General features: G+C 44.2%; 1 protein-coding gene across 1 annotated transcript; it reads left to right on the forward strand.

Moving 5' to 3' along the window:
* Positions 1-7,017: 7,017 nt before the first annotated feature.
* Positions 7,018-9,057, forward strand: LOC104515666 (HMG box transcription factor BBX-like; the record flags this gene model as incomplete). The annotated part of the gene is made up of 2 exons (XM_010159726.1): positions 7,018-7,222; positions 8,815-9,057. Coding segments are annotated over exons 1-2 (405 nt in total), but the record flags the coding sequence as incomplete, so codon positions are not given.
* Between the last annotated feature and the right edge of the window lie 480 nt (positions 9,058-9,537).

The raw sequence follows: 9,537 nt of genomic DNA on the forward strand, positions 1-9,537 counted from the left end.
TCCTGGCTGAATCCAGCACAGCAGGTGTTTCCTGTGCCCCCTTCTTCTGGATTCCGTGTTCACCTGAACAGGCGTTGGGCTTTCGTGACATTGATGTTTTGTTTTGATGTGGAAACGGGGTGTTTCAGCCAAACAGACACTGCGTGGCCCAAACAGAGCAAATGTTTCCTGTGGGGTGGATGGCTTGGCATTTCATCCACAAGATTTTCCTTAAAAGCCTGGTCCAAGATACAGACGAACCTGTTGTGCCTGGCCTCAGCAAGTGCCTTTTTTGAAAAGTGACTGTCACTTTGTTTTTTTTTTTTAATTAATAATTAGTGTTTGAAGTCCTGACTTTTCTCAGACTTGAGGTTTATGTGTGATAAAGCATAGTAGAAAATAAAAGCTTGACCACTTCCTAAACCATTTCTCACTTTACAAAGGTTGCTTGTGTAGGTCCGGCAGCAGATTCGTGCTAGCCTGGTAGATAGTACCTTCCAGCACCAAAATAATGAAGGACTTCAGAAAACTGGGGGTGGGGGTTGTAATTTTTATAAAGATTGTCTAAACTCCCATCTGACCATCCTACTTGCATTCTGTGCATTTTGAGTACATTTTAAACCATTTTGTGTAGCAGTATTGTCGAAATACTATGCCCCACTTAGTTTTCACAATTAATTTTTACCCTGAGTGTGTGGGGTGAGGGGGACAACACACGACAACTTGGGCAGGTTGTTCAGCAGTGCCATTGCCCTGCGTGTCACAGCCCCGGGGGTCCCGGGGTGCTGGGTGACACCCCCAGCCCCACAGCAGCAAACACTCCCCTTCTGCCGGTCCTGTCCCACTGCCGTGGAGGGAGCATTCTCCAGGGCTTGGCCTCCGTCTTCCTTCCTGTCCACTTGTGCTCTGCGTTGTGGATGTGGAAAATAGATCATTTGCTGGTGTCTTTTGTGCATTCAAAGCTTGTTGCTTGGTGTTTAGCAAGTTAAATGATGCTAGTTTTTACAGAGCTTTTCCTTCATTTTTCTTTGCCCTGTTTCTTCATTCTTTTTTCATTGCTTTTTTCCCCCCGTTTTCTTCCCACCATTTTTCCCTGTCTCTTTGCTGTTTGCCCTCTTTTCCTTTCTGTTTTCTGTGTATTTTAGAGATTACAACTACCAAGTTGCAGTCCGACAGGTAGTTTGCCCTACTACCAACAGGCACTTGCTGGCAGCCTGACCATGGTGCACTCTTCACTCGGTTTTCCAGGATCGGAGCTAGCGTAGCACTCCCATGTTTGGATTCCATACTGAATTTCAGGCCAAGTGTACGTTGAAGTACTCACTTGGCAGAGTAAGGTAGTCAGCGGTGCTGGTTCTCTGGCAGGGTGTGCAGTTTTAGTTAGGAAAGAGTTCATTTTCTTTGATTTGTATTCAATTATTAAATAGTTCTTCCCTCAATTTTACGAACTTCCTTGTCTTTTCTCCACTGGAGAGGGAGGGGGGAGGTGTGCGCATGGCTGCGTGGTACTTTCCAGCTGGCCGAGGTAAAACCACGACACGGGGTGTAAGGAAATCCCAGTAGTCGAGGTCTGTGCTAAGTTTTGTCTTTTATCAGTTTACCCATGCACTGTAGTGACAAGATTACTAAGGGGCTGGAGAACTCCCCACAAAGTAAAATCTCATTTTTACTAGATTTCTTCACATTGTTTATAAATGAAGAGGAAAACGAGAACTAGAAAGAAAACCGAGAAATTGCTATTTCAAATCAGCCATCGTTACAAGCCTTTGCAGTAGATGACTTTCCAGGCTTTATTTCTTACATTATGCTAAAGTCTCATGGAAAGATTATGTTCTTTTGGTATCAGCTGCCTGAAATGGTGACACAAGGACACCGGAGCAGCATATTCCGTGCACAGAATAGGCAAGTTTTTTCTGTTTATTGAATCCATGAGGTTTTCTTGTGCCATCCTTGGCACTTGCTGTCTGTGTGGTTGCATGTGTGAATGAGCAGAGAAAGAGCAGAGGTGAAGTTTCAAATCTATTGACTTTTATTAAATGTTGCTTTTACTCCTCTTTGGTAGATGTGAAAGATTCACTAAAAATACCAACAATCAAAAAAGTGCTGTTGATGCTCTTTTGGTGATCTTGGAGCTTAATTTTATGTATCGGAGAACAAAGAAAGTAAGCAACTCAGATCTGAGTTTAAAAGAATAAGGAACAGTTTAAAATCATTTATGGAGATGGAAGAGCATGACATTAAAAATCAAGTAAGGCTTGTTGCTGTGCTGCTAAGTGTTCTGCATGGTGACAGTCTATCCCAAACCTCTGCTGACAAACAGGACTCCACTGAGTCTCAGCGTGTCCCCCATTAAACCATCACATCTCCGAAAGTTAGAAAGCTCATTAATGGCTTTCCGCTGTGAAACAATAAAGAATGTATTCACTGACTGGTCAGTAATTAGTGCCAACTACTTTCTGTCCTTCGTTGTAGAAATACTCTGGTTCAGTTATTCGAAAGCTAGAAGAAATTAAATTAAAAAAAAAAAAACCCCAAAACCTTTTGTATTCATGTAGGTGTATTTTACTGCCACCAATCTCCTCTTGCTTTTATCTGAAAATTCGAATACTTCTTCAGCCCACTCGACCTGCAACAACATGAACTAATTTTCCAGTCTCCCACTTCTTTGTTGAAACAGCGCCATTCACCGACTCGGTAGCCCTCAGAACGCCAAGCCATTAGTGTCATCGCTTTTCTCCCTTGGGTATTTGCTCTTATAAAGTAGTAGAGAATTTAGGTAGTCTAAAACAGAGCAGAAAACGGGGGAAACCCACTTGAAATTTTCCTTTTGCTCTTTTGTAGCCGTAATCTGCATGGAGTCAGCTGTGGGCTCAGCTGGACTCCAGGAACTGTGGTGTTAAGGTCCCAGGAACACAGAAGTTCACTTCCACTGTCCTTGTGGAAATAAGAGGAGTTTTGCTGAAGTTCAGATGTTCTTCCAGGGAAAAACTTCCGACAGGGACTACACCACAGTCTCAATATGCGCCTCTGGGGTTCTGCTTTTGCAGCCCTTGGGTTTCTTTCTAGCTTGTATTACCGCACGTGCCTTACAGCGGTCGGTTACTCCTGAAGACTTTATAAGGAATTGGGGTTTTGGGGAGTGCAGCTTGTTCCGCCCAAGCACCAGCAGCATCCTCAGTGACAGATCAGCCGTGGGGTGAGGCCGTCCCAGAATTAGGACGGTGGAAGTTGGTCAGCTGTCTATGTCAGGTTTTGTAAATAATGAAGGAAGATAGGAGGGAAACAGAACTTAATGAAGGTAATCAAACATCTGTTGTTAATGACAGTTAAATAATGAAGACTTGCATGCAGTTGTGTAATATATACAGAAACATACGCTGTAAAAAGCTAAACTGTCATTCTTCTCCCCCACTGCCCCCACCATCCAGCTCTTTTCTTAAGGAATCTTTTTTTTTTCCCCATCTGAAGCTTTATTAGGTATACATATTTATAAGATATCCAAGTAAACTGTGATTCTTTAATTAATGTTTTCAGGACCAGAAAGGAGATATAATACAGCTAGCATACCAAAAAAAAAAATCAAAAGGAAAAAAAGTATTAATTATGTTTACTGGAGCAATACCTCTAACATTTGATTTGTATCTGCACTAACGGTAGGTGTAGAACGTAGAGGTACCCTGAAGATCTCTCTTGCTATCAGTGGATCATGAATCTCAGGCTTGACAGGTATCCTCTGGTGATGTTATAAAGCATATGTAGCTTATTTTAGCCAAAGCTGTCCATACTTCTGTCTTGTTGGAATATTCCTACTTTCTCCCTAGTGTCTGTCGCCTTTTTGTCGTCCTTAAGCTGAGAACTATCTTGTAAAATCGTTAGCTAGTTTTAATTGTTTTTCCCCTTGCTAACTTCTAAAAGCCATTACATCTGCATTAAAAGATATATGATATTTTTGCTGATAGTGTAGGTGAATTTTTTTTCTGTGATACGGCTGATAAATTCCACTTACTGCAGACTTTGCACTTTGGGTGCTGTGTTATCTTCTATACTGTTAAGCCTCAAATCCTGCAAAGACTGCCTGTGAATTGTTCTGTGACTGTCTATGGGACGGTTTAATTGCCAAGTTTAAACACATGCTTCAGTTCTTGTAGGGTCCGAGTCCTGCTCTGCTTTCAAAAGCTTGCTGGAAGGGATGCTTGCCAGCACTCTGGGATCCCTGCGAAGGGGCTGCTATTTTTGCTTGCTTCTGTCTGCCAGCTTCCCATCTCCCATACAAAACAAGCAACTAGCGTGCTATTGATGATGTGTTGAGGGGAAAAAAAAAATCAGATAAATAAATAGGATCTGAAGAGTCCACTAAATGGATTCTATTGATGTTTTGCCATTCAACAAGTAAATAATGCCAGTAAAACTTGGGCTGTCACTTAATCATTCACTTGAACATGGAGTGTCTTGTCTAAGTAGTTACACTATGTCTTGCCAAAGTCTTCCGCACAAAAAAAATGAATGGAAGTGTCCATGTAAGCTGGCCATAGGCAGGGCCTCGGGGGTGATGGAGAACACATGTAAAATACTCCGTGGGATCACTTAAGTCCTGAGTCTCTCGTGCTCATCTTTCGAAGGGCAGCAGGCAGAGAGGTGCCAGCAAAAGGCAGTGCTGTTGTTGAAACAGCCCTGAGACTTCAGCTGAGCTGTGTAAAGCAGGATCATGGAGCACTGTCCAAACACTGCTTTAGTTTCACACTAACAAGGTAGGAGGCTACTAGTAATACTCATCTTACTTAGGACTGACTGTAGGCAGAAACCATATGGTTAGCTGGCCTAGACAGGTGAGTGGTAAGGGCTGGAGTAGCTCACTCCCCATCCTACTTGCAGCACGTTTATCCTGCTCAGAAACGGGCCACATACTTTATTGACTACAGTAACAGGCAGATCTCTGTCATGTAACGAACTGTGAGATTCAACGAATCTCTGCTCTGGTGATTTGTAACCGAAAAGACCCCAAAAAAAGCAAATGGTGGTTCAGCACTTTAGGGAGAGACACAGGTGGGGAGGACGGTGCAGTGTGGTTACGTGGTGGAGGTCACGGTGGAGCAGAAACAACATCGAACTTGCATTTCATGTTACTGGTTTGCAGCTTGATTTTCCACACTTCGGTGTTCTTTTAAAGCCAAAGTTGTCTGTGTATGTGGATCCGCTTTCCAACCCACACGGATACAGGTGAAATGGTGTGTGATTATGTGCCGTGTAATACTCGCTGAAAAGACCAGAGCTGGTGACAGAAAATGGGCAGGGGGGCGGCTGCTGTGAATTCAGAGTTTAAACGTGCTCCAGGTAGACGCAGTGCGATGGGGACAGCGAAGTGTGGAGCTGCTACGGAGGTGGAGGGCATCCTTAACTGGGGGGTGCCGGCTACTGCTGACGAGTGGGGAGGAACTAACAAAATCTAACAACTAGGAAAATGCCATTTTTGCAGGTTGGTGAAAATTTCTGAACTTGCTTCCTTCAGGGTTCGGTTGTTTCTTCCACCGAGCAGTGTCCGAAGGGGCTCCAGCTTTCTGTGCTGTTGGAGCCTGCTTACACACACGTCTGGTGCAAACAGGGGCATGTTGCCAAAATGCCAGTGAGTTAACCAGTGAGAAACACACATGGAAGAGATCGGCCAGAAGCAGAATTAGGGCTTGCTGAAAGGGTGGGATATGTAGGAGCGTGGCCAGAGCGGTAGAGGCTGCAGCTGCTGCGTGCAGTGGCCCTGCTGAGGCATTCACCGTGACGGTGGCACCAGGGCTTGGGCAGCCGGAGTAAGTGCAGGTGTCGCAGCTTTGCCTTCTGTCTCTGGAGGCTGCAGCATCAGCGCTCTAGCAGGCATCTTACAGAAAGCAACCTTCTAAAATGCAATGTGACCTTGCAGTTAGAGGGCTCGACTTCTTTTCATGCCCTTCTCCCAAGAGTCAACCACAGAGCTTTCCCTGGCCTCACCCATGGGACCAGGGCTTAGCCCAGCTTCTTTTATCTTGCTGGGGAGAAGTCCCTGGGAGACTTCCTCAATTTTTGTCAGCTTTATAAAGATCTAGCTGGCTAAGAGTTTGCTCTCCAGCTTGTTTTGATGTTCATGGTGTTTTCTTGGAAAGCCAGCCATGTTCCCATCGGATTTACCCACTGACATTACACAGTGTAAACGTAAGGCTACGAGGGAGTGGACTGTGTGCCAGCTGTGCTTGCTGCCTGTGGGCTTCGGTACTTGGATGTCGTGTGCTGGGTTTATTTACCTCAATATTTATTCACCCCTTGGGTAAGCCATCCCTTAAATTGGCAGTTGGCACATGTTTTTACTGACAGGTAGTTGTGAGGTATTCTTCAGATGAGGACACACACGCAGGATAGGTGTGTAAATATTATTTAGCCTCTGCATGCACTTGAAGGTTTGTGTTGTTTGCTGTGTGTGGGGTCTTGTTTGTGAGCACTTTGGAAGTGTCAAGGTAACTACTTCCGGCTGTTTGCTTCAAATTCATGTAGTAGAATTCACTTCTCCTGGGCATGGAGTCAGATTTCCCTACTGCACCTTTTAATGGCACTTGGGAAATCCTAGCTCATAGTGTCTCGGAGTTCTGCATCAGCATTGCTATATGTAAACGCATCATTAACAGATGAGTGGCTGGCGATACCTTCCACTGCCAAAAAGAGGGTTATCCTGACATTTTCACTGGCAAAACATGACAAACCACATTGGTCACAGGCGTGGAAGAGTCTCTCACTCACTTGACCCGCGAAGTGTGAGGGCTTTTCTGCTGTCCTCCAGACAGGAGCACATTCAAGGGCTGGATGGCAAGTGTCATCCTTTGTGCTCTTAAACTGTATGTTAGTTAATCTGGGCATTAGGTGGAAATGTTAAGACTGGAGAAGATACACCATGCTCTTGTCGATACTTGGAATAAACCTCTATCTATTATCATGCCAAAAAACTTCTGCATCTAGCATTAGTGCCCCATATATTTGTCGTTTGTTTGAGTGTCTGTATGATGGTCGCTTGTACTCGAGGGTTTGTTGTGAACTTACAACTGGTTTTGCCTGACAGGTCACAGTAATGAAAGGCAGTAGTAGGAGTAAGGATCATTCGACAGAAGGAGAAGGGACTGGGAAGCGACCAAAAAGAAAGTGTCTTCAGTGGCATCCCCTGCTTGCCAAGAAACTACTTGACTTCTCTGAAGAGGAAGAGGAAGAAGAGGAAGAGGAAGATATTGATAAGGTAGGCTTCATTGGCTGCTTTGACTGTAGAAAGTTTATGTGGGTGAGTTTCTCCCTAGCTCTGTTTTTGTTTTGTTTGCTTCTTGCTGTTTTCTTGTGAACCGACACAGCCGATTAAAAGAAGTGATGCTGTACCCATAAGGCTACAGAGATAAATTGCAAATAACACCAAAAGAAGTGAGTTGTCAACCATGCTTTTAAATTTCAGACAAAACTTTTTTTTAAATTACTGTAAGAGTTTTAACAAGGCTGTTTTGATAATGTGTTACACATCTTGGTCTTGATTGCTCAAGGAGGGTTTTTGACAAGGGTTTTTTTTAATTGTTCATTTTAGAGATGAAGTTAGCCTGTGCTTAATAGCTGCTTCTAGTGGCTTTTGAGGACATATCAAGCTAATACTCTTCTGTCTCTTTTTTTTTAAAGATTAAAAAAGTAAAAATATTAAAGGAGAAAAAAGCAGAAAAAGCTGTCAACAATTCTACTATCTTTGCATGGGAAATTGAGTTTGTCCTCCAGAATATTGAGAGCGCAGGTGGAATAATACCTCTCTCGTTTCATGCTTGGTATTTTGGTATTGTTCAAAGATGCTGGCCTCACCCTTTTTTTCATAAGGGTCCCACAATGTGGCACCTCACAAATGTATGGTTAGACTCATCCTCTCTAACAAGAAGTGGGAATTTGGAGACATGATGTTTCCATGGTGTGGATAACGTTCATATCTGCACCTCCTTGATGGAGAGGTCAGTGATGACGAGACTGCCTTGAGCCACATACTGATGAGGAAGAGTGACTTTGACAAGGATAAGGAGCAGCAAAGAAGAGCCTGGTACTCTGACAGTGCTTTGCGTTGACATTACAGGCCACTTGCTACAGTGTGACATAAAAGAGCCATGTTGTGGTTAGGTAGGAGATGGTTTTCTGTCTTGTACAGGAATAATTTTCTGTTGACATTACAGGCCTTCTGTCTTGTACAGGAATAATTTTCATTTAGCTGAGCTAGTCTTACGTGGTTCACCCCTTGCAGGAATGATAGGCTGGTCTGTGAGCAGAGAGGGCATATTTCAGCAGTGCATTCTGTTGAGATTTGCCCTCTGGCTCTGACTGGGCAGCTGTGCACAGCACAGCTCACAGGCTGAGTAATGAACAGCAGGAGATGAGGAAACAACCCTTACTTAGGTGCTTTCCTTCCTATGCACCTGGTAGTTGCGAACACAAGTGATTGAGGTGCAAGGTAGCTCTGCTGACCTCATCCCACTGAGGTGATTTCTGGGCTGTAGGAAGAGGATAGGAAGGATCTCCTCCTCCAGCCCCTTTAGGACTGTAACTAGAGAATGGTCCTCAGCTCAGAAATCTGCTCTGCTTGCAAGTCAGACAGAGTTCAAGTCGTGCAGAGAGCATGAATGAACCTTGGAACATCAGGGGAGGAGGTTTGATGTAGAACTCTGGGACTTCTGGATGAAACAGATGGCCTTTGGAGACAGCTGTGTCTATCCGTGTGCATCTTCTCTTTCACACATGGCGTACACAGATTCCCAGTCTCCCTGAGAAGCGTGGATAACTGAGTTTACACCTCTTCCCTTTCGGTTCTGCCAGGTGACGCTCCTTGGCGCCGATGGTTTAGAGCAGGATGCCGATGAAACTGAAGATGACGAGTCCTCAGAACAACGAGCTCGCCGACCAATGAATGCATTTCTCTTGTTCTGCAAACGCCATCGCTCTCTCGTACGAAAAGAACATCCTCGCCTCGATAACCGTGGCGCAACCAAGATCTTGGCGGATTGGTGGGCAGTTTTAGATCCAAAGGAAAAGCAGAAGTACACTGACATGGCCAAGGAGGTATGTTCTTTCTGAATGGTGGATGTAGAAGGGATTTCACTACATAGGTGTCTGTCTTCTGTTTCTCTGTGTAGTAAATGTTTCCTCTGGGGTCTTTCCCTTTCCCAAGTTCCTCAGCCTCTCTTGTGTGGTTATGGTGCCCAGAGCAGCTGCTGTTCTTGCGTTGATTCCCTTGGTCCTTGGACCAGAATGAAAAGAAATTGGTCTATGTACACAAGCTAACCTGGCTCTGGTAGTCATTGGTACAAATATATGTACTTTGTGATAGATACCCCCGGATTATTCCGGTATTAACACATGGATAGTGGCCATTGGAAACAATGACATACAGTTCAGTGTCAGCTGACTAGAGATGCTTAGCTCAAGCTGTGTATTTGGTATTGATAATACAGGTTGCTATTACAACACAGGTGGGCCAAATCAAAAGCATAGTCAGCAAATGTAGTCCCTTTTTACCTTTGATGCTAAGGAATTTAAAAA

This window comes from Eurypyga helias, unplaced genomic scaffold (assembly GCF_000690775.1).
Source record: "Eurypyga helias isolate BGI_N326 unplaced genomic scaffold, ASM69077v1 scaffold17829, whole genome shotgun sequence".
NCBI classification, from domain to species: domain Eukaryota; kingdom Metazoa; phylum Chordata; class Aves; order Eurypygiformes; family Eurypygidae; genus Eurypyga; species Eurypyga helias.